The sequence below is a fragment of the Falco cherrug genome, chromosome 9, assembly GCF_023634085.1.
Source record: "Falco cherrug isolate bFalChe1 chromosome 9, bFalChe1.pri, whole genome shotgun sequence".
NCBI classification, from domain to species: Eukaryota; Metazoa; Chordata; class Aves; order Falconiformes; family Falconidae; genus Falco; species Falco cherrug.
The window spans coordinates 30,713,842-30,739,321 of NC_073705.1; the positions used below are offsets into that span (position 1 = coordinate 30,713,842).

The 25,480-nt window shown below is 41.3% G+C and overlaps 1 protein-coding gene and 1 long non-coding RNA gene across 6 annotated transcripts in view; both read right to left on the reverse strand.

The window, feature by feature from the left end:
• Window positions 1-254: 254 nt before the first annotated feature.
• LOC106631097 (uncharacterized) lies at window positions 255-6,962 on the reverse strand. Its single transcript, XR_003559584.2, has 2 exons — window positions 2,291-6,962; window positions 255-691 (listed from the first exon to the last, which is right to left on the reverse strand). It is a non-coding gene; the product is annotated as an uncharacterized LOC106631097 (long non-coding RNA).
• An 8,359-nt stretch (window positions 6,963-15,321) lies between these two features.
• The window catches only part of IDE (insulin degrading enzyme), a 70,413-nt gene continuing 60,254 nt past the window's right edge, over window positions 15,322-25,480 (reverse strand). For all 5 annotated transcript variants that reach the window (XM_055721421.1, XM_055721423.1, XM_055721419.1 and 2 more), the window contains exons 23-25: window positions 24,841-24,913; window positions 22,820-22,887; window positions 15,322-21,616 (exon numbers count right to left, since the gene is read on the reverse strand). In XM_055721421.1, coding sequence (XP_055577396.1) covers window positions 21,521-21,616; window positions 22,820-22,887; window positions 24,841-24,913 — 237 coding nt within the window. In that variant the 3' untranslated portion in view covers window positions 15,322-21,520. The remainder of the gene's footprint in view (window positions 21,617-22,819; window positions 22,888-24,840; window positions 24,914-25,480) is intronic.

Consider the following 25,480-nt stretch of genomic DNA (forward strand, 5'->3'; position numbering starts at 1 on the left):
TCTAAACTTACATTTATGTTTCTTATCTTTTTTTTCTTTTCCTCTCTAGTGATCAATAAATGATGTAGGGGAATACATTTCTCAAACATGCAAAGCAAAAGAAATCGTTGCAACACAAACAACTGCTGGTAATACAGAACCAGGGTTGGGAGTTATTACGTATCTCTGGGTTGGCTGACGTGCAGCATTTATTTGGGGAATACACTGATCCCTCTTCATTGAGAAAGATAACACTGGCTGTAGGAAGTTGTTTGTTTTGTTTTTTTCTCCTAATGGCTAATTTATGTCCCATTACTTTCAGAACAAGGAATAGGAAATGTTATCTAGCATTTTTAAGTGTACTTTCTTACCTGTAACTAAGTTTCTCTTAGCTTTCTATTACATCAACATAAAGGCACAACTTACCTGAGAGCTGTGATTATGTAAATATACAGGAGGTGCTTCTCCCCTTCTCTCTCTCCTCTCCTCTCTGGAGCCCTATTGTCCTTCTCGTGACTTCTTGTTTGAATGGGGGTTCTTTCCTGCATCCTCTTTCCTTGTAACAATGTCCATGAGTTGTCTGGTTTGAAGTATTTAATTCCTTCCTCATCTGGATTTGTTTCTCAGAGGTTAGCTGTCTGCCTTGGTTTGATTGTCAGAGGAGGATCCAATTGTGTAGCTGTTTAAGGCCTCTCCAGTATTTAGAGTAGTTCTGTACTTGTAAAAAAAGACATGCTTAGGTATTCTGACTTGAGTCAGAATTATCTATTTTGAGGAGACAGTTCTTAGTAGGTTTTCAGCTGTGTAATGTTTATCATGGCAGCTGTGAGGATTCCCCCTTTTAAAATGGATACTGTGGAACTTGGACAAGTTTATGGAGTGGATGTTTGAGGGTTGTTTGGAGCAGCATTTTACTAGCTGCTTTTTGGGAAGGTTTTTAACCGCAGACAAATATGTCACTTTGTATAGTGGTTTTTACTGATTGAGAGAACTGGGAGAAGAACTACAGACGTCATAGATCCATTTACTGTTGCACCAGTCTTGCTTTTGGAACCCTGTATTTAATGTTCTGTGTCCTTAGCACTTTCTATTTGCATTTTTATTTTTTGAAGAGCTTAGCCAAGTCATTTAATGCATCATTGACTACAGCCATGTTATCTGTTCTCCTAAGAAATGCTGTGCTAACACATTGCAATTTTGAAGTATGACTACCAGTTTTACTAATGAGTCTGGTTTTGGAATTCTTTTCTGGTTGGCAACTGCTACCAAACTTTGTGTTGATGTGATTTTTGGTTGCTGGTTTTGTTTGGTTTTTCAAAAAAACATGCTGGGGTGGGGTTGATAGGATCATAGGTAAAAGCTAGGTAATTTTGAAAAAGTCTTAGCAGTTGTCCTCTCACTGACAGGCCCCTTCCTCTGCACCCTTGCAAAGTCACAGAACTTACTGTCCAAACCCAAAAAGCAGTTGATTATTGATTAGTTCTTGTGCAGTTTGAGAAAATGTTCTAGTTTTGAAGGGTGATTAAAATGGAAGTGATTCTGCTTTGGCACACAGGTGTTACTCACCTGAATTTTCCTCTTATTTTTTCTCAAAAGAGAGGGATGTGTGGCTATGTGGTTGGGATGGCACTTGTTAGATTGTAAGAAACTTTGAGAAAGTTGACAGTTAACTAGTGCATTAGCCTGGGAGAGGAACTGCTTATGGGAACCATTTGTCTGGAATTTTCCGAAGTTTTTCTTAATTTGAGTATATTTGTGTATATATATGTAAATAAAAAATTGTACTGAAAGTTTTCTTGGCTGTAGATAAGTACATACATGTGAACAGCAATATACTGGAAAATGGTTCTTGCTAGGACTGAGGCAAGTTTAATCTGTCATGCTACTCCACACTGTCAGGATCAATCTACAGTTTTGTCAACTACATAAATTTGGTGCAGGCAGTATTTAAGATGACCTAAAAATATTAAGGCTGTGCAGTGTTAGTTATGTACTTTCTTCTTCAGTAACCTAAGTGCCTTAAATTTTTTTCACTTTGATATTTGAGGAATTCAGCTGTTGCTGTCTTGCTGACTTAGCTCCATTTCCTTAACCTGTGACCTTGACCCTGCGTTTACCATGACTTATTGACAACTTATTCTTACTGTTTCTACCTGGGTTTTCTGGGGGGGGAGGGCGAAACTTCAACTGTTTCAAGAAACCACATATACTCTTTGATATTTAATTCAATGAGGTAAATACATACTTGGAATATACCACTGAATCTGGCTGTACGTCCTCATCCTCACAGCCCCTCAGTACCCAAACTTACCATCATCTAACCCTGTTGACTGAAGAGGCACATTGTCTCCCAGTAGTGTTGTCTCACTTGCTGTGGTTTGGGGTAAGATGCCCACTTTAGTCTGTTTCAATAAATTCCAGCATAACCTGGGGAAATCAGAAGGCAATGTTCCTTAATGAGTTGGTTCAATTCTTGTGGGCACTGAGGCCAAGACTTCCTTCTTCATTGCTGCTTAGCAGGTTGCTCTGCTGGAATGAGCTGTAAAACTAGAAGTATTTGTGCCAGAGTTTGCCCAGCATTTCAACCATTCAGATTCTTTCTGCTTTACTAATTTATAGAAGCCCAGGGTCGGCTTTATTAATTTATTGCAATGCCTTATTCAAGAGCTTGAGTAATAGAGCTCACTTTCCAGAAAGGCAACAGTCACAAGACAAGTGTCCAAAGAGAATATTACTGCAAGTGAAAAAAAACAGTGATGAACTCTCTCCATTAGATCATGGCCCCTGTGCTTCAAGAAGTTTTGAAGATCTGTGGCCTTTGTCCATTCTTGCCAGTTAGTTATTCATGTGTTCTGCATGTTTAATTGCTTTTGCACCTCTGAATACTGTGAGCTTAAAGCAGTTATTTCTGGTTGTACTAAACTAAGTAGTTCAGTAGAAAAAAAAAAAAAATCCATTCCAGAATTACTAAAAGCAAATAGCAGACATGACTTGAAACTGCTTCAACTGAACAGCTCAGCAGCACCTGTCAAAACATATCTTGCCAGCACCTCATTTAATGCTGGATGACTAAGCCATGGAAAAGCAATTGCCTAAGCAGTTGTTCCATAGGAAGTAGTATGCTTATTGAAGGGGGCGGGGGAGAAAAGAAAAAAAAAAAAAAGGCAGCAACTTCTGCCTTCAGACCAGTCTGTGATATGGCATGCACAGCGTGATGTTTTGGGTGTTTTTGAATTGCTCCTCCACTCTTACTTCAGCTCGGTAACTCTTAGCTGTAGCTAATGGGAGCTGGTAAAGGAACACCAATTATTTATGCCTAAGGACTATTTTGTGAGTAACTGTCATTTCTCTGCCATGAATCATCACAAGAAGCTAATGCCCCCACCCACTATCTCTGGAAGAGCTTCCCCCTACCAGTTTTCCAGGTGCTTCTCACAAAGAGAAGGTAGAATATATAAGGTAGCACAGATCAAAAACTTTCTTGATGAAAATCAAGAGGTTTTGTGTTTTCTGCAGCAAAATGATAGCTGGTTCACAAGCGTATGAGTAACTTGACAGAAGAAGATCTCTACCACCTTACCTCCCTTGCATATTTATAGATTAAGATCCCACAGGCAATTCTGAGTTTGTTACTAGTCATGGTTTGCAGCATTACTCTTCCAACCAAGGCCCCGGTGCTGGAGGGAAGTCCTGTTTCCCCGCTATATTCACACTTGAGTTTCAAGGATTGTTACTTTGTTTTTTTCTAATCCAAGACAGATGTTAGTTAAATGTACATAACAATAATCACTCCCGCTGGATGAGAAGCATTGCAGAAGCTTTATGGGATGTGGGTTACATGATGAAAGCCTTTTGGAGAGGGGGGATTGAAGGAATAAAAACTGGAAGTAATTTCAGAGGTAGAAAAATGTCATTTTGACATACTGAGTCTGTGATTTGGACCAAATTCCCTCAGTACCAGGCTGTGAATGGCTGGAGGGATTTCTCATAACCGACACCACAGCAATTCTTTGACTTCTGAGGGGGGCACAGAAAATGGTTGCTAACCTATAAGGATAATTCAGTCTGTACTTCATTAAACAAAGGTTTCGGCTTTTTCTTAAATTCTTTGGTACCTTTTAAAATGCAAAGCAGTGTTTTGTTGTTCTGCGGGTAGTTTCTTTTTCAAAAGTAGTGGTATGTTTTAACCGCAGGGTTCTCTACCCCAGAGCGTTGTTAAATTGTGACTACAAAAATGAAAGTGCTTTCCACTTGGCATGAATTAAATACCACGCAATGCAACTGACCTTCCCACATTACAACCCCCCGTCTCCTACCGCAGACACAGAACTGTGCTATGTATTTATGTCACATACCACCTTACTGGTAACTAGGCTGCTTTTCCCATGCGCGCTGACGTAAGGAGTAAATTCACCGCTGCTTGCAGAAGCATGGGCACTGGCATTTCTTTGTTCAGCTGTAGATTCTTTATGAACAGAATTGTTCTATTTGCCTTTCTAAAGAAGCCTACAAGCGAAAGCTCTGGTTAATAGGTGGTGTTCTTCATTACACTCATTTTCTGTTTTTAAATACATTTAGAACAGTTACATATAGATACTTAAACGCCCAATGACAGAAAATGTATGTGTATTTCTGAGCCTTCAGGTCCGAAGCTACTTTGGATAGAGTTGGAGTAGGTGATCAGACAGTCCATAACATTCCTCTTGGCAACTCCTGCTCAAAGCATTTCAGTTCTTGCTGAGCTAAGTGACATACACTGTGTGATTGAATCCCCTCATATAGCACTTGAGTGCAGTCAGTAGCAGCCCGCAGAAATATTTTGACCTAATCTACAGATTAGGACCAAGAAAAACATAAACCAGCTTTACGAGTGGCATCTGTGGAGACTTTTTAGAGGTGATTCCAGTGACGCACCATGGAAACTGTTCTAGATGCCAGGGATCATCTTGTCTCCTCAAAAATCTAAGCATCATGGGGTCTTTCTTGACCACGCATGAATCTTGAGTACGTCCTCAGCAAAGATCAATGCCACGGGGGTTGTAGCAGTGAGCTCTCCGTGCCTCAGTCTTTTTAGCGAAGTACCAAGATCGGGAAAAATCCCTGTGTGGAAAACTGCAATTGCAGATTGTGTAGTTATAGGAGATCGTTAGAATGGGAAACAATCTTGTTGACACCTTCCAAAACTGTGTGAGATGCATGTATTAACTAACTTTGCAAGCTTCTTACTGTCAAAACCATAGCCAAAGTCCTCATCGAGTGCAGCTGGCGTTCAGATGTTATGTAAGTAACTCTTTGCAAACCTGCCGTTGACGAGCAGAATGTCTTCCATAGTCATCCTGTTTGTCCTTGTTACCACCCTTAGGATGCATCATTGCTGAGGAACACGACCATTTATGGCATCCATGTATGAGGAGTTCAAGGAAAGTCAAGCCAAATCATTCCGTGTAATAAGCTGGACATCTTCCAAAGCCTGTTAGAGGGTCAGCTTTAGGAGCCTCATTACAGGGTAATTAGTTACATTTGGATATTACTGAGGAGCAAATTAACACAAGTGTTTTAGAAAGCAGTGTATAGACTGGAATTCATCCCTTCCAGCAGCTGCATAATCATAATCTGGGAAGCGAAGTCATCCTTTTCTTGCACCTAAAATATGTTCTTATGAATGGCAGCCACTGAGCTAATGTTAAGACACATTTGCATACATATGAATACGACCAGGTGAAACTGAGTATTTATACACCAGCCATGATGTGCAGCTTGGATCATGTATTTTAGTTTTGTTCTGGTTCTGTTTCTAAAAGCACAAGGTTTGTGATACTGTGCACCACAGGAAAGGCGCAAAAGCCATAAGCAAGCTGAATTCAGTATGTAGCAGTTCTGCTCCAGTCAGAAAGCAAATAAATATACTGACATGTAATTAGGATAAATCAATATACACCACAATTATGTGGCATGTGGTAAGCAGACTCCAAAAGTGAGTGGTGTATTTTTGCATCCTAACATTTCCTGTATTCCAAAAGCAGATTCTTACTGCGTTTTTGAGATGTAAATAGATGGCCTGAAAATATCTTTTTTTTTCTCTAACAACCCTTTTTTGAAAGTCAGGTCTCTTTCTTTACAAACTAACTTGTGGAGCAGCCGAACAGTATTGCTATCCAAATGCAGTAACAAGACTTGATACTCGCTGTCCAGTAGGTAGGGAAGTAGAAGGATGGGAAGAGCGTACAATGAAATTAAATTCTACTAACAAGTGAACTTGGTGCTATGTCTTGAGTAGTGCATGTAGTTAATTTTGTCTTTTAAAGTATATTAGCATTAAAAAAGGAAACATCTATAATCATTTTGTACTTAGACCCACACACCCCAAAATCTGCTTTTTGGCTCAATACTGATACCAAAACAAGCAAAATACCAGAGTGTACTGTATTGGCCATCCTGCCTTTCAAACGCTTCTCTTAGTCTTGTGCAGGGGTCTCACCTGGTTGAAGATAGCTGAAAAGCTAGAGGATGTGAAGAATCACTTGAGGAAACAAAATCAGCGAGTGACTGAAGCGTGAGAGATGCTACAGGCAATGACGGCAGGGTCACTTCTTTTCAGTCCCAAAGTCCTACAGACAAATTCCCTTATCTATCTATAGAAACAAAGCAACCGCTTGACAACATAAACTCGCCAATCCCAATGGAGGAGTGGGATTTCTCAAGCGTATTGGACAAATTTGTCACAGCTGAAATGTTCTTGCAGATGAAATTTCAGCTGGTTTAAGGTGCAGTTACACAGCTCAAGTATGGTCTTTGCTGGGTGAGCAGATGCACACAGAGCAACTTTGTGATGGAAGGAACCACAGATAATGCCACCTGGTATTTCAGATTTGTACTGCACTTTGCCCGTTCCTGCTCTGTGTGATTGCTGGATGCTAGAGGATTCTTCTGGGTGAGACCCGGATGCTTCAGGCTCCGTTGCCTCCACAGGAAACACTTGCAGTCCACAGCAGGTGCCCCTGTCCTGGGGCCTGAGCACCGCTTGCTGCTAACAGCTCATCCAGGCAGTAGGCATAACCTGCTCCCAGCGCAAGCAGCAGGATAGGTGTAAGGACTGCTGGAAGAAAGCTCGGAGCTGGGCTGAGAGCCTCTTTCCCATATTTAACGACGCTTAACAAAAAAGAGATCTGCAGACCTGAGGTGGTGCCATCTTCTTGCATACCTGCACCAGGGGTCCTTTCTTGGGGCACTGGGCAACTACAGAGCTTTGGGTTGACCTGAAAGTCGTGACTTTGCAGTGGAGCCAGGCTGGCAGAATGGTGCCCGTCCTCCTCCGGGAGGGAAGCCAAGCCCAGTTCTCCTTGGACAGGGGAAAGGCCCGTGAGTCAAAGGCAGAAAGGGCACAGGGTGCCCTCTGCTATCGCTGTACGGTGGAAGCACAGCCGAAGTGCAGACAGCCGAGTTAGCTGTTACCTGCTTCAAGTAAGGGTGGGGTTGGGACTCGTCTCTCTTGAACGAGCTTCGTGAGCTTTTTTTTCTTTTTCCCCAGCAGGTACAATATTTTTATTTTAAAATCTATCTTTAGGGGTGCCTTATAAGCCTGTAACACCAAAATGAAGACAGACTACAGCACAACAGCTTTCCAGAGGCCAGGTTAGCATCAGAGTCTGCAAAATAACAAAAGATGTAAATGAGAGCAGCATTCTGGAACCGTACCAACTGCTTGGCAGAAAAGACACACAGATTTCATACCATGTCTAAAACAAGATCATCTCTCCTTATCACAGCTGTGGTTGCAATGTAAGCCTAGAGCAGATGCTGGAATTCTAAAATTCTGCATATCTTAAAGCAGATCTAGGCCCCCAGCAGGTAAAACACTAGGACTTGCCAGCACTTTTGTTTTCTTCTTCCGGCCCCTGCTGCTCCTGCCCATGGCTATGGTTGTGCTGGAAAGTTACTTTTAAAGGTCAGAGATAAGGATAGTCAGGTATGGATTTTCAATCCCAAACACATGCAGTATTTCAGATGATGTGATCTTACATTCTGGTTAAGTCCTTTTATAGTTAATCTCCCAATTTTCCAGCTGTGTAGGAATTGTAGATTTTGGCTAATCCTCATGTCTCTGGTGGTTGGAGCTTTTTCCATTCACCAGCAGTTCATCAGTACAGCTAAACAAAATCACTGTAAGCTGTCAAACAGAAGACAAATGAGAGCTTCCAAAACAGAATACTCACTGAACTGAGACAAAACTTCCAGCACCGACAATGATGATGGTGGGGGAGCAGAGGCTATCTAGTTATAATTGCCAATTTAGCAACAGCTGAGCCTGTACTTATCTGAATTGGTACTTCTGCTAAATTCATGATGGTTTTGTCCTGTGCTAAGCCTTGATGTTAGCAGACACAATGCAAGTGCAGTGTTCCAGGCATAACTCCTCTCTCAAAAAACAGCAGGTGGTGCTTAATCTGAGGACTGAATCCTAGGGTAAGATTGCTTTTTCCCTCATGTGGGCACCTGCTATTGAGCTGAGATTTTTTTTGAATCTGCCTGCAAGTATCAAGGTGATGAGCATGTGCTGGTTTTTTCAGTAGATACAATCACCAAACACTGCTGAATAAATTGTAAATATGCCTTATTCTATCAAGGATAGGTGATTTGTGGGACGTAGTTGCTGTTTAGCCTGTTGAGTTTCTCTCTCATTGCAAGATGTTTCAAGTTAATCAACAGTGTATAAAAGGATACATAAAGATAGGTAAGAACCATTTGTCTGAAATAAATTTTGCTCCAGTGCAGTGAAGTGCAGATGAGTGCAGTAACAAAACAAACGTGCTTACCCTTTTACATGAAAAACAGTGTCTTGGGGGATTTATATGACAGCAATAACTCATAATCTAAAAATAATCATCAACATTAGGCATAGGAAGTCCATGTAAAAAAGGAACATGTTGAGTGTATTGATGGTGTTTAGTATACAACATGGCATAAACAAAACAGAAAGAAGACAGAATCCTGAAATTAAACTTAAGACTACTCATTACAAGCATAGGGGATGGCAAGAAACTCAAGTAAGAAACAGATCTTTTCACCTTTCATCTGTAGGTATACTGCTACCTGTTTTGGGACAGGAACCTTTTAACAGCCTTCTAACCCGCATTGTATACAGGAGGAACTGTGTTCCTTCTCCAAGACGACAGTTATTCTAGTCCCATAAATAGCTTGCTATAAATTATGCCAGAGAAAAATAAAATTGGAGGGATGACACAAAAATAAGCCAGATGATCCAGAGAAGGGATAAAGTTGTCTTCAGCTGAAATTTGAAATGTTAGAGACCAACATGCTGCACCGTAAGAGGCTTTGGCAGGTGTAATTTCCTTTCCTATCACGTATTCTCCAATGCATGGCTGCAGGCCTTTCTTCTTTTAATATGAGTAGTGTGTTTGGTTTGCAGTTTGGAGATGAGGCAGATCGTAGGTGTTTACACTGCCTGTGGTCTGAGGCATCAATATTTGAACCAGCTTTTACCAAAAATACTGCACTGGAGCTCATGTGGTGCTGCTGGAAGGGGTAGGAGCTGGCAGCACCCGTTCTGTTCGGAGCATGGGTGCATCAGGGAGTAGGAGCGCAAGTCTCTGTCAAAGGCCTGACTCGGCTTTTTGTGTACAGATTTCGCTTGCCTATTTGGAAGTCACACGTGGAGTGTACGTTCATGGGGAACGCTGTTATTCAAATATTGGTCTTACTTAAGTAACTACTATTACTAAAATTTAAGGAGACTTTAGATTTACAAGGCTGAATTCTAAAGTGAATGAAGAAAGATGCCGGAACAACAGATTCATGTATCCTTTTTATACTGTGTGTAGCATCGTATTAGACTTCCTATAAACCCGTGTAGTCCAAGGGCATGGCTTTAACCGAGCCAGCATAAAGGCTTGCGCTGTCCTTCCTGGCAGGAGCTGTTTCAGTTCCCCACTCCTAGCTCCTGACAGTGGCCCAGCCAGGTGGGTGGCTGTGAAGGAAGATGGAGACACACACCTGCTTCTCTCAAGACAACCATGAGATTGCTGCAGTCATCTATAAAACTCGCCTTCAGACTCACCCCCATTTGAGTACCTGAATTCACCTTTTTCTTTGCTGCTAGGTTTAGGTAATTTATTACAGCTCTGTGTATATGAATCTGACCTGTTCTCCATGAAAGGCTGTAGCAGAGAGGGTCAGAAGAAGCAAGCTTTAGCTTTCTCCGTCTCGCTCTTTAATATGCAAGTAACATCACACTTCAGACTTGCATCACAGTGGTTAGCCCGCATAAGTAGGTCTAAGGCCATTCAAGCTGACAAATCTCTGACTCATGTCTCCTCTCTGTTGGGATGATACGCTTTCTGCATTAGCTGAGGTCTTTGAAATAAAAAACTGACAAAGGAAAGACAAAAGAGAATTTTAACAAAATGTGATAATTAATTCAACAACGTTTTAAATCACCAACTGCAATGTTATTCAGTTTCAGTGAATGGGAAATTAAATAATTCAAAATATTTCAAATCCCACAGAGCAATTATTCAATTGAAAGCTCAAAAGTTCAGATCAATCTTCATAGGGGTATATTTCTAATGGATGGGACTTCTGTCAAGCCAAGAACATGCATTATCTCTGCAATGTTCTTTTCAAGCTTACAGCTCTGAGAGTACAATTTATTCATCTGTCAGATTTTATGCACTTCTTGCCAGGGTTTCATTTATATCTTATCTCTCCAAACCAGAAAAAAAAAATATTTTTAGAAAGAGAGAGCAAGCAGAATAAAGCCTTTAAATACAAATCAGCTGATTCAGAGTCCCTTCTCCATTTTCTGTCTCCTTCAAACACATTGCCTTGTACTTACCCTTAAGTTAAACCAGTCATGTGAACTTCTGCTCTCTGTGACAGAATTACAGAAAACAGGAGCAGCAGTTCATCCTTTCAGTGTGCAAACCAGGCATCTCTTCGAAGCAGATGTATTAGCAAGCCACCACAACCAGGTGAGCCCTGCGATGCTCACACCCAACAGTAAGCCTGACTCAGGGAAAAAAGAAGCTCCTGCTGCATGGCAAAGAACAGAGAAAGGGGCAGAAAATTCCCATATTGCTGTGTAATTCTGTTCTTCATTCACTGTGCTAAGTATGCTGTTAATGACAGTTACCTACTGCAATATGAGGACTCGTATTGCTGCTCTTTCCCCAGCACTCACTGCACATACCGATGTGTTCACAGACTTCCTCCAGCCGAGAAAGTCTAGCGACAGGGGGAGAACTATTAGTACAAACTTTTGGAAGGCTTACATCCAGGATCCTTTCTGTTCAAGGATATGTCAGCCTTAAGTTACAGAGCTCTGCAAGGAAATCCTTCGTCTTCCTCCACTCGCACCTGACGCAGGAAGCCTGCTCCCGCCACCAGGTCGCCTGGTGTTTCCTTTAATAAGACCACGTTTCCAATTGCTGAGAACCTTGTCAAACTTTAAACACCATCCTCTGGGGCCACAGTGAGTAACTATCGAAGATTTCTTCTGTGATAGTTTGGTCACTTAATGGGAAAATGCTGCAGGTCTGCAACAGTCTCAAAGTTTGAAGCAGGGAACTAAAAATAAGGTGGTAAGGAGAACTTCAGCTTGGTGGTTGAGGTGGTGGCTTTTGTGACTTGTATGAATAATCTTCCCAGGCCCCTTGCAAATCTGAACGTTGGAGCTGCTCAGTTGGGATTTGGTGAAATTGAACTGGAATTTCCCAAGGGTTTCTTGTGTAAAAGGGCCACGTTAAGAGAATAAATGGGTCTTAGTGCCTTATCACTGCCCACAGTGCTGTACAGCTGGGCCTGAAAGCAGAAAGCCTGTCCTCCGGAGCGCTAAATGTCTTCCTCGCTTAGGCTGTCCTACTCAAAGGCAAAAGGTACAATGTGGATTCAACAACAGGCGCAGTGAATGAGGGACAAGGAGGCTGGGGACTGAGCAGTCATTGAGAAAAATGGGTAAAAGATAGTGGGTGTTATCTGTGACACACAGCCCGGGAGCTGTGGAAGGGCTCAGGGTGCCGGGAGATCACAGGTCGCACCAAGGAGGGTGGTGACAGATGGGCGAGATGAGGACTGAGACTGGCCAGGGGAGAAGGACGTGGACCCAGAGACAGGCGAGGGGATGGTTGGGTGGAAGACGTGGAGGTCTGTTACCATGAGAGGCTGGAGCAGAGTGTGTCTGTCAGCAACTTCGCTGCTCTCCAGCACCTGGAAGTGCCAGTGACGGGGGCTTATCACACAGCCACACGTCCAGCGCCAGCGACGGGGTCATCGCACAGGGGTTATCGCGCAGGGGTTATCGCACGGCGGTTATCGCGCAGCCGCACACGTCCTCGCTGGCACGTCCCGCACGTGACAGGCCCCGTGGCCCTCCGCCCTGGCGGTATCGTGTGTCCTTGTCACTACACGCACTTCACTGTCAAGCCCCCCATGATGTCAAATGCTGGAAATACCAGAACCACGGCAGCCCACGCAACCTTCCTTCTTCCCCCGTTAGTGAGGGGTCTGTCACTGCCCCCCCCGCCCCCTGCATGCCGCTCTCCCTGAAACCGGCGCCGAGGCGGAACGGCCGCCGCTCCTGAGGGGCCGGGGGTGCCGGTGGCTCCTGAGGGGCCGCGCACCCCACAGCACCACCTCCCCGAGCCGGGGGGGGCGGGCAGCGCCGGGGGTCGGCAGCGCCGGTGAGCGCAGACAATCCCACTGGCGATGCCCGTGGCCCGGTGCGTGCGGCCTTTCCCCTCAGCGTAACGGGCATCAGCACGTTCAACGCACGGCAGGGCCGCGGCTGCCTTTGCTGCACTCAGCGCTGCCACAGATCAACCCCCCGTTAATTCATGGACACCCCCAAGAAGAAAGAGGGCGCCGGGAGATAACGGCGCCCGTGACGCCCCGCTGCTCGCAGAGGCCCACCCACAGCCCGCCGCGCCCCAGCGCCGCCATGCTGCCCCGCGCACCCCGGCCCCCCGCGCACCCCGGCCCCCGGCCCGGCTGCAGCTCCCCCCCGCACGGGCCCAAGCCGGCGGCACGCGGGCTCCCGGCCCCGCCCACCCGCTTCGCCTCGCCTCGCCCCGCCCTTCCCGGCCCCGCCCATCCGCTTCCCCTCGCCCCGCCCTCCCCGGCCCCGCCCGCCGCCGCTCACCGCCCCCGCCCCGCGGCCGCCCGCGCCCCCCGCCGCAGCCACCGGCGCAGACGGGCGGGGAGCACCGGCCGCCGAGCGCGGTGCTGAACGTGGCCAGGCGAGCGGCCCCGCAGCCCCGCGCCTCCTAAAGCACACGCCTGGTCCACCGCCGCGATTTACAGTGATTTATTTTCCTCCGATTAAGCATTTAAACTTCTCTTCAAATCTGTCTCTGTACAATCGTACAAACACGCTTTTCCTCAGCGGAACGAAGAAAATTATTTTCATGCAGAAGGACGAGACGCACAGCCCCGCACATTGCTGCGGGGAGCACCGGCCACCGCCGCGTGGTAGCACCGAGGAGGACTTTAACTACAGGCGCCACCAAAGCTGCGGCGCTCCTGGCCCGGCACTTCAGCTGGCAGTTTTGTTCTCAAGTATATGCGGTTTTCCAAGCGGTGAAAATTAAAACTCTCCATTTAAAAAATTGCCACTTTCTACAAATTAAGTTACGAAATTGATTTCTTCTTTTGCATAGCATTTATTAAGAAAAAAAAAAAATTCAAAACAGGTAAGAAAACAAAACAAAACTAATGAATTCTTCCTTTCCTGGTCTTCCCTTACCCCCACCTTGTCAAACAGCAGGAATTAATTACGCCATATGCATGACATGATGAACCTGAACATTCCTCTGCAAATTAAGCACGCAGTCCTACTCTTAAATTTATTAATGTAAAAATGGCACTGAAGAGTTTGGTATTTACTGTCAATTAAGTCACTTCTTGACTTTCCAAGTCAAAAAATATTTTGGGAAGCATGAGCTCTAAAGACTCAACAAGGGGCCAAAAAATTTCAGCTTTAGGTCTTTCAGTCTCCTTCACCATGACCAGAACAGCCCGTCCTGGTGCTCGCTCCGCAGACCGGGACTAGATGGGGCAGGTGATTCCCCACACGCACCCCCAGCTGGTGCCTGGCCACACAGGTAACTGGCTGGAAACGGCACTAATTAGCGCACTATAAATACTGGAAAAGAGGAGATATATTTAAACGTCCTTTCTGTCGTGGAAAAGGTAGTAACAATAATATCTTGAACAAAAGGAAAGATCGGGTGAGTAGGAGACTGGAACTGCTGTGGAACAGAACCTCACCGTTTGCCCAAGGCACCGAGACTGGGAGAGGCCAGCAACGACGGGATCGCCCTCCCTCCGGCCGCCCTCAGCCATTCACACCGTCAGGACCAGGAAGAAACATTCTAAATTCAGCTTCCGCGGTCGACAGGCTGCTGTCGGTCCCCGGATGCTGTAGCACCATCCATCCCCTTCACACCTTCCCAAACCGTGCAGTCTCTCCTCTGCACTACCCGGCTACCAGGACTGCGCACGCTGTGGCCAGTACGGCTGCGGTATCACTTACGAGGGCACCTCAGAATGTTCAATAAACCAGAAATTACCAACAGAATAAGTAAAACTGTTTAAGCTGATTGTACTATCCCTTATAGTCTTATTTAATGAAAAAGTTTAAAGTCTACATATATTTTGATTTTGTGTTGCAGTCTATTTTGTGAACAATTACCTCTTCCTAAGCTGCTGCACAACCAGAAATATTAAATCTTTCCACACAGTTTTAAGAAGGTCTATTATTTACTTTAGCTTAAGAGAAAGTGATCAATTTATTACATAGCAAATGCATTCTTTACAAATGTAGAGACACGTTATCTTGGGGTTTATTTATTTGCTTGCACGGTGGATGGTGACTCCTGGGGAATAGCGAGGCAGCTCCACCAGCACCTTTGTAACAGATTTCTGTCACAGAAGATCTAACATTGCCAAATTAAAGCTCACCCCAACAAGCTATTAAACTACAGGACTCTGTTTCTTTCTATGCAAGACAGAGACCCTGCATCCGGATCTCAAATTAAAGAAAATCCATGAATGTTACAAGACTTCCAGGACTATTAAGCTATTCCAACAGTATTTAAGATTATTTGAAATTACTAATCAGTCTATGCCAAACCATTGTTAAGATACGCATTTTATAATCTAGGCCCATCAACACACCACAAGGCAACACATTTACTCCAGTTGTTAGGCCAGCTTAAGGATTTAGTTATTATCTCCATTAATTTGAAATTAATAATTATCTCAACTGCCTGTGTGTGTGTGTCTGTCTGTCTGTCTGTTTGGTAGAGAATGTAGAGCTAAAAAAATTAATGAGATTCTCCTACTTTTATTCTGTTGCTCTCAGAGCTAAAAGAAACTTACGATTGTTCAGACACTACGAACTGTCCTGAAAACAAGGTCTTGTATTCACTCTTAATTACTCAATTCAACATTTTAAAAAGCTGAATACAATTATTAGCTATACAGCACCACAGTTGTGCATTGGTAGTTTACAGACATAACACATGACCCCTTTTCACAGGAATTTGTAACTTATACACAGTGACATAACGGATAGACATGATTATCAGACAAGTGCAAAATGGCATGCAGCTAGTTGCTTTCAATTTATAAGCATTATCTTCCATTTCAACATTATTTTTATTAAGTCGTTCATTGTGTGGGCAAGCACCCCAGCTCACACTTACATTTTGTATACATTGAGCTTAATACAATCTTTTGTATTTTCACATTCATCACATCTTTAAACAAATGATTACTGACACTTAAATTCAATTGGAAAATCCAAACTACAAGCATTCTTTGTATATACATTCTTCAAATTACATCAAGCCTACAACCTATTCCACTCTTAAATATTCCCACTTCCAGGAAAAGGCTGCATAAGGTACATTTTTATTAATTATTCACAGCAATAAAAACAAATTGTGCATACAACAGCAGATCAGTCTCCTGCTGCGGTTGAGTAGCACCTGTTTTCAAATTAATTCTGAAGCAGTCCTACTTGCTTCCCTCTCCCACTTGGCTGAGCTTCAGCAGCAGTCCAGTGTGGCTCTCCAGGCTCAGACATACTGTAAATGCCATCTTTGTATAATTTTATGGATAAAGCTTGCCACGATTAGAAGGTAAGTTCTAATCACAGAAAAAAATATCCTAGAAAACCCATGCAGCCCACACCCGGTGCATCCCAGTGCTAAAGGGACATCAATGACACCTTTGGCTGATGTAACAGTGGGTAACCTCACCTTGCTCAGAGAAACATGACACAATGCGAGATTAACACCGGAGCTTTCTGCCTTGGAAGGTGACACACAGAGCATCAGAACTGAACAATCAGCTTGTGGAGATGCCACATGAAGTTATACATACAGATTCCTGTGTTCCTAAAACACACTTAATGCTGCAGAATTGTCACAATTATGTTGTTTTCCTACATTTTTGTCTGGAAATTAACGCTAATCAAATCTGTGAACAACAGATTTGTCTGCGTGGATTTTTTTTCAGATTCCTGAAGATTCACCCCTAACAGGTATGTGCCAGTGAATGATACTGGTATCTCAACACACTGAACTTCCCTTGCAGTAAATTGGTCGTTAGAAACACCTTTTTTTCCCCTACTACTGCAGAAGGCTTGGAACACACAAGTGTTAGGCAAGCTAAAAGTTACTGTAATGACAAAAAGATAAAGTGGGGAGATGTTGACCTGCTGACAGCTTACTGACTCCAGAGCACCGATGGGCACTAATCTGTTGTGAACTTCCCTGGCTTCTACACACATGCACAAATAACCAACTGGGCTGAAACCTGCCCTGCTAAACTAACTTCATTCCAAAGCAAATTAGAATGTCTGAAAAATACCAAATGAACCATTTTTGAGCACTACTGCTGTGAAATGATTACGTATTTCTGGTAGTTTAAACCAGTTCCAGCACTGCCTTATCAAGCACACCTCTTCAACACTCTTCAGCAAATTTTTAAGACCACTAAAAGGCATCACGTCCAAAATTGTGATCTTCAAAACCCAGTCTCAGCTTTCACTAACATTTGTACACACCCACATTTTCTACATTGATATCCCTGATACCATTTTTGCGCATGCTCTGAAATGACTCAGTCTTAACTATGTAAAATGCATTAGTATCAATCTCCTACATCTCCCTGGAAGTCACAAGCAGTTGTCTTTATCTCTGCCCTCACAGGAGTTCATCCTTTACAACAGACTTCACATAAAAAGCATGTTCTTCTGCACCACAACTCAGTGGTTAGTGCGAGTTACCAACAAAAACAAAAACCAAACAAACAAAAAAATCAACTTAATTTCCACCTTCTATTAGAATTTTCTCTAGCCTATTTTTCCCCACTTCCCAGAGGTTAGTAACACAGCTTGGGGACCTCCTCATTCCCTTCTCTTGAAGGGAATCTCTTCTAATCAGAGTAAGACTATGTGCATGTATGAGCCCACACATACCACTGGATCCCCAGTTCTGCGTACGGGTGGAGGGGAGGGCTGGAAGGGGGGTCCTGAGTTCTAGCTGCTGCTGCTCCAGTGAAAAGTTTACATTATCTTTGGCAGTCACTACAGAAGTACCACGATTCCTTACTCCCCCTTCTTGAAAGGAAAGCCGAGCAGGTAGTGAAAAGCTGTAATGGAAGTCTGAAGCAGAAGGAAGGACAGCTAACACACAGTGAGGTGGTGATGGATCCTCAGAAAGATGTGGGATTTAAACCTGGACGCCTCTCACTAGAGTTTCCCATTGGCCAAGCCCAGTCAATTCCTTGCTCAGTGCAACAGGAACCTGAAGCCCACTTGGAGCTGTGTATCCTCCCCCAGCCACTGCACAAACAGCCAAGAACTGTAAGAACTTGCATTGCATCACTGCAGAGGGAGTCCTCTAAGTTAACAGCAGCAAATGCTCGGCAGTGTGGTGCCTACCTATATCCCTTAATGCTGCACTTTCCATTAACAGCCTTGGGGTGGCTTACAGATCTTAATTTAAGAAACCATAAATATTTTCAACCTTAAATTCTGTTTAGATGCTTGAGTTCAAGTTGGTTTAATTGTGACATTTCCCATTCTGCTGAGCCTTTGGCCTTACACACTTTCTTCCTTTGAAGTGGACTTCAGATTTCACATACTACTAACGTTACAATCAATCTGGATAGCTTGATTTTTGCAAAAGACAAAGCCAATGAGTCAAGATTTACACCAATCCCTAACAACTAGGAGTGGAGAAAGAGAGCCCTGATGTCAGGGTCAAATGCTTTTCCAGGTGGGTTGCAGGCATTTTATTTCTTCACCGAGAGTACCAACCACTCTTCCCAATGCCAAGGACAAAACCTGTCTCTTAATGTTGCTAACTGTCAAATATTGCTTCAAGTAGCCCCATTAGGAACAGCAGAAGTACCTGCTGACCTGTATCTTTGCACTGTCAGAATTTGGAATTGACACTATTTACTGTTCTAACAGTCACACTTACTCCTAACCTTTCGAAAAATAATCTTTTGGCACGCGTAAAAAAGAGATCAGGGAAAGTAATTTCTCAAAAGCGACACTGTAAAGCTGCGCTAGGCACAATTCAGTGTGGCTGCAGCACTGCTCTGAAATTACACTTTCAGATTTGATAATTAAAATCCTGTCTTGTGCAAATATTTCTACCTTTATATTATTAAGATTTCATACACTCAGAGAGCAACACAGATGGATCTACCTTAAAAGGTGTGGGATGCCACACAGGGAAGTCCTCTGAAACTTCCCTGAAAGTGACTGGGAATACTTTTCCAGCAATGCTGTATCAGCCTAGTAACTAGTCCAAGCAACTGGATAGCAAAACACTGTATAATAAAAAACATGCACAGACTGATAGATGTAACATTACCAGTATGCAAAAAACTGAAATGAAACAAATTAAGAACTCCAAACATTAAATTCAGATTGTTTATTGTAAACAGAATAACTCTAGCACTCTGTCATACTGGCTGTGTCACATGCACCCAATTCCACATCAACTGCTTAAAATAGCACTTGCAAAAATTACAGTTATGTAATAATAATTTATGGTTTCTTACATAAACTAATTAACAAGCACTAAAATTGAATTACAGTGTATTCTAGGTAGTTTTTTATTGCTTGTAGACACTGCAGCTTTGGATCCATTAAAATGAACCCATTAGTATGCCTGAGTTTATCAAAATTTACTGCTATATCAAACTCAGAAACTGTAAAATGCTGGAGAACACTTAAAATCAATTAAGAGTTGCTGGAAAACTACATGGGTTTCCACATCCAGTCACAGAACTCTGAAATTCTGCATTTTTTTTCCTCTGGAAAACGTGATTTGTGAGCTTTTATTAAATACACTGCTATTCCAATTTATTTATATAATTTGTTAAAATTAGAGTTGATAGTACTTCCATGAATATATATATATATATATATATCTATTTTTACACACGATAGAAGCCATTTCATTTTATTCACCATAAGAGTGGTATGTTTAAATACTAAATCCCAAAATATATATTTTTATAATATGTTGTCAAAAATTTTAATATCTATAATACAAATACTTTTACTAAAGGAAAACTATAAACAAAAGTGAAATGCAAGAGGGTAAAAAGCCCATTTTATGTGAAGGATCCATGAAAAATGTGGTGAGCAGAGACACCTTTACTGCTTTTGTTATAATATGTTTAAATTTTTTTCCTCTTGGGCTACAAAAAAATGCTAGTGCCCTTCTTTGGCAACAGGTTACATCACAAATTATCAAAAAATGTATTAAAAATAGGTTGAAACATGTACTGTTAGGCTTTAAACAACTTTTAAATACACTGCATTTATTCAATTAGAAGAGACTCTCAGATAAAACACAACTTAAGGCCCTTACCCTGGCAACCATTCATTTATTTTGGCTTCAAAGCCCGTGTAAGAACACTGACTCAAGGAGAAGAACAGCCCTATCAAATATATCGGGATTCTGACATATGACAACATGCGTGTCACATCAGGGCCTTGGTTTCTGGTTCTTTCAGTAAGAAGCAAACTCACAGTAACACCATCAATGAACAGATTTTATATCTTCGGTGCTTTGCATACTCTATTCCTGTCTGAATTATTACTATTGATTTTATGCATTAAGCAGGTAGGAGAACATCATTAGTAAGATGCTCCCTTACCTTTTTGTATTTGGGGACTGTCTCAAGTACAAGACAACTCTGCAGAAGCCAGTAAACTTGGTGAAGATTAGTTACCACGAATGTTTTCCCAGTTTACTAAATTATGGAGATACATACATACAGTATTTCAGCATAATTCTTGATCCTGTTGGGTTTTGCGCAGCCTTTTTAGAAGAAGTAGGAACAAACATTTTGTGATGCAACCTAAACCACAGCCTGTGCTACAGCAGTACCGCTAACCCAGTACTGCACTGTCCCAACGCCTTCCTGAAGGACAAGGACCCACGCAGATGTATCAGAATGATGTATCTGATTCACTACAGGGCCCATATTTGACATTCACCTGTTCTTGAGTCAAGAACTAAGGTGTGCTTCAAGTTATTTGCACTATTAAGTACTTTGCTGGACTTAGACCTAACATAACAAATGAGGCAAAATAGCTCGAGTTCTCCACCAGTAAACGCACAACTGAAAACAAAAAATGACACCAAATAAAGTATTTTATATACCAAATGGAAACAATTCACAATAACACTGAAAAACTGAACAGAATGTTGACAGTATTAAGAGACTGGGACAATACTTTTGGTAACAAAAGTAAGATACACTATTAAAGTGTTTCCAGCATTTTACTAGTTTTAATATAAAATGTCCCCAAATCTGTATAGAAAGATTAAAATCATGCCCGTGTCTTCAATTATGCTCATTAAGACAATTCTCTCACTTACTACTGCGTTGTCAAATTTCCTTTCCCCTCCCCACCCTGGTCTTCATAAAACTTAAATAGAAAACATGTTGGTTGCATTAAGGATCAATTAAAAAAGTATCATTCAACACGTCACTTCAAAAAAATGTGAAAGTCCCTATTTTTAAGAAAAATTGTTGACCCCATCTCAAAAAGGACCTACTTTTCTCACCCTTTCCAGCCCCCAATAAGATAATTATTGGGATACTAAACGCTGTTTTTCAAGAGTAACGAGGATATTTCAAGCCATTGTTTTTGCTCTGGAGGGTTATTTTATCAAAATGAAAATGTGAAGGGATATACTATTTTAAAAATATACTGCATCTACAAGTTTTTTATTATTATTGTTTCAGTTGATTTTGGTTTTCAACAGGTAGTCTGTTATATAAATGACACGTGACCACAACTGATTTTTATATGCTCTCTATTCCTAACACACAGCTAATGTCAAATGAACCGACTAGTAATTTGGGGCTTTCATAACGGACAGAACCATTTATGCTAATGATCTTTAATAATTTTGTTCATCATGGAGTCCCCTGAAACCATGTCAGTACTGATCATTTGCATTTCTTCATCCATTGGGGTTCTTCACAGTTTTGCAGCCATGAAATTGATATGTGGTTTCACCAGTGGAAACAGTGGCAGACTGCGCTTGAATTCTGTCATATTTTCAATCACACTTGGCTGCAAAGAAGCGTACGCAAGAGAAAGTCTGCTCAATATCTTTGATCAGAAAAGTGAGAAATTCCTTGCTTTTATTTTAACTTTTGCTACAGCTACATATGAACATCTTTCTTGCTCTTTTCTATGTTAGTGATTCATGCTTCATTATTACGAGATCCCCAAAATACAGTGTTATTTCTTATAAAATAAATGGTTTCATATTTACTCTAGATAATTTAAAACAACAGCTATAATGCCGTAATTGCATTACTAATAATGGCAGGAACTTTAGTAAATGCAGAGCTTGTCTTTACATTCACAAATTCTACTTCAAAACATCCCACCTACTCTTTGAATATCAGAGGTAAGATCATAAAAACAATAGCAATTCAATGAGCTATTATTTTTAGTTGCAGTAACAAAGCAACTTTTAAATATTTCAGTCATAATGGTTAACATAGCCACATATAATTCATAAAGAAATCTCCACCCATGGTGATTACCTCGCCTATTATTTCTGAATAAGAACACAAATCTACTTACTACTGCATTGTGAAAAGTTAATTATCTGCTGGGGCAAACACTACCATCCTTCTTCAAGAAAATTCATTTAAGGTCCAGTGCTATCATATTGAACCACAAAGTGAAATCTATAATACTTTTATGCATAGAATTTGTCAAATTTCTTCCTCCACAGGTTACACATTGACAGGAATATGCATTAATATTTTAAGCTTTAAGATAATGACCAGATAGTTGGTTTTGTTGTTGTTGGGTTTGGGTTGTTTTTCTGTTGTTGTTGTTTGTTTTTAACAAAGATGATAAAATTGTTGATGCATATGCATCTTTCTCTTGACACATCTGATCATATACAAATCAGTATTTCCAGACAATAATCTGTATTTACTCCACAGTGTAGATACTCTACTACTACTATTAGCTTTCATTTCAATGGACTAGAAGGAACAAAAGGTAACAAGACAGACTGTTAAAAAGGAAAAAAAAAAAAAAAATCAGGAAAATTCCCTGTTATTAAGGATAACAATGCATGTGGAAAACAGCTGAAATGTCAGCCCCACAACAGCATGAAATTAAAGAAGTTCATTTCTCCCTATATTTTTATACATATTATACATAAATATATTTTATATATTATATTTAATAATACTAAACTTCCATATTAAGAATACAGGCTGGGATTTTTTGTGTGTTTTTTCTTTTTACCTGTGGTAGTGGTGGTGCTGGTGCCAGGTTCACATCATTTTGGCATGGAAATTCTCCAACAACAGGGCCTATTTAACATCAGCAAAATTAATTCAGGACCATAATTTAATCAGTACCTTTTACATAATAAACTGTTTTCTTTTATAAGAGGTATCACAGGTTATTAATTTTCAAGTATCTGTACATAAGATTTTCGGAAGATTTTGCTTTTATATCCATGGCTGTCTGTAGCAATACAAAGAGCTTAATCCATGATTTGACTTGAGAACATGTGCTGGGGCAGTGCCTTTTATTCATTTTACTTACACATTATAATGTAGAAATAAAAATTGCTAACCTACAGATCAATGAATACTTAACATTGTTTTTCAGCATGGATTCTGAGAACAGTAGTAAATGCCATTGGTGTATGCAACAAGAGCAATGCAACAACAGCACACCTTTTAGCGCGGACAGGCCTACGGACACGTGAGGGTTACTCTACGTACCAGAATTCTGGATAGCAACCCCAAGCCTTCCGTGCCCATCCCCACGCATGCCCTACTCCAGTTCCCCCAAAACTTTTTCCTGCATCCAATCTACTCGTCCATGAGAACTTCTAGTCTTAAATTCCTTAAACTGGCCTCCTACATCCATACTCAAATTTCAACCCTAACCTTCACCCTGGGAGTTCAAGTGCTTCGCCCTCCTTAAATCCAAGATTTCTACTCTACTGCTTCCGATTCTTTTCCACTCTCAGAAAACGGTGTGTCTGCCTCCAAGAGGAAGGGTTCTCTCTGGGAAGCTTTTTAGCCTTCCTCCTTTGTGTTACTCTCTAGAGGATGGGCACCTGCTCTTGGAAGAATGCTCATTTGGAGCCACAGAAAACACATTAAAGTTCCAATTTCTCTTTCACGGCAGAAGAGAGGCCACTTGCCAGATTAAATGGTTTACAACTGAGAAGTAGGAGAGAATACCTTGCTGTAATCTCTGTAAGAGTAACCACTTGTTAGGTTTTCTCCCATGCTCACCCTTGTCTTAGGAAGATAGTATTTCAAGCAAATGCTAAACCATTCTGGCAATATAATTATTAGACTTTAAAAAGTCTTCTCTAGATAGGAAAATTATTAGAAATATTTCTACTTAGCAATGACTAGTCATGAAAACTGGAAAGATGCTTTGAAGCAATTCTTCCTTACTCAGCTGCAGAGTTACAAATTCCACAGTACCATAAAAAAATCAATCATTCTGAGACTGGAAGTGTTTCATGATAGGCACACAGCTATCTGCTTCTTTCTGTTCTATGGACAAGCCTTTAATAGTCTTGATTTTGCAACCAGTTACTTGTTGGAATTTAAGTCCAGTAAAACTGGTACAAAATCCGCACAGAACAACATAGAGGTTTTTCCCTTCTGTTTATTTATATTAGTGAAAAACACTTCTAACCTTTTCCTTCTTGAATTCTAACATAGAACACCACAGTATACAATGCACAGCTAATCTAGATTATTTGAAAATAAAACCTGAATAAACTTCAACTTTCTCAAGTTGAAATATAATGTTTGCATTCCCAGAGGGTTGGTTGGTGGTTGTTTTGTGGTGGTTTTTTCCCTTTAGCAGTGCTTGAATAAAGTTGTGGATTCATTCATTGCTTGTCAGGAAAAAAACCCAAACCACACCACACCACATTGTATTGATAACTGCAAATCCGAATTTTGTTTTTCCCTGTAGGACTATTACAGAGTTTTAAGTTTGTTTTAAAATAGCCTGTTGAAGAACTAGGTGCTAGTTTAAGATACCAAGTTTTAGTATCGATACACTTCAGAATGGCTGAAGAACTTTGTCACAAACATCAATCAGAAAATTTGAAGCACCCATGTGAAGAAAACCTGTAAAAAGAAATACTTTTTCCTCTGAAACATATATAAACTCCAGGGCTGAGTTCTTCTTACAGTGCATTTGTATCACATAACATGGTTGTCTTTAACTAGGACTTGCTTGAACAGGAATTGATTAAATGCTATATTCAGCACAATACTTACAGGAATCCATTTCCCTTGCAAGGACGTGTACTGATACCTTGTGTCTTCTGGGAGCATCTATTGCCAACAGCACCTACAGTAAAAAACATCAAGTCCTTCAGGTGTGGGAAGTATCACTCAGACATTATAAAACAGTAGAAGAATGAAAGCATTTAATTTAAGCTTTAAAATGAGGGATGAATTTTGGGATGTCACTTCAAATATTATTAAGAGCCATCCATACAGTACTTTGAATTATTTTACAAACAAGTTAAGGAATTTATCTACTGTTTGGGACTCAGAAAAACTGGAAGTAACATAAATTCAGCCATTAACTATCACATTATCAGGAATGCAACCTAAAATCTCTGCAGAATTTTCAATCCCTAGCGGCCTTCTGGAAGCATATCACCCTGAACACAATTATTTAACTCAGCTGGACTACCTCACCAATCTAGCCAGCTATTTCTGCTCTGGAATACTGGATAATCATGTATTGAGCATTAGTGTAAGCAAAATAGTATATAATTCTACAAAACCAGAATGTGAATCAAGTTAGTATTTATTAAACGATGGCTGGCTACAAGAACTCCATTTACTAAGTTTGTATTTGTTGCAATCTTCACCCATGCTATCATACTATTAATAATAATAATTAAAA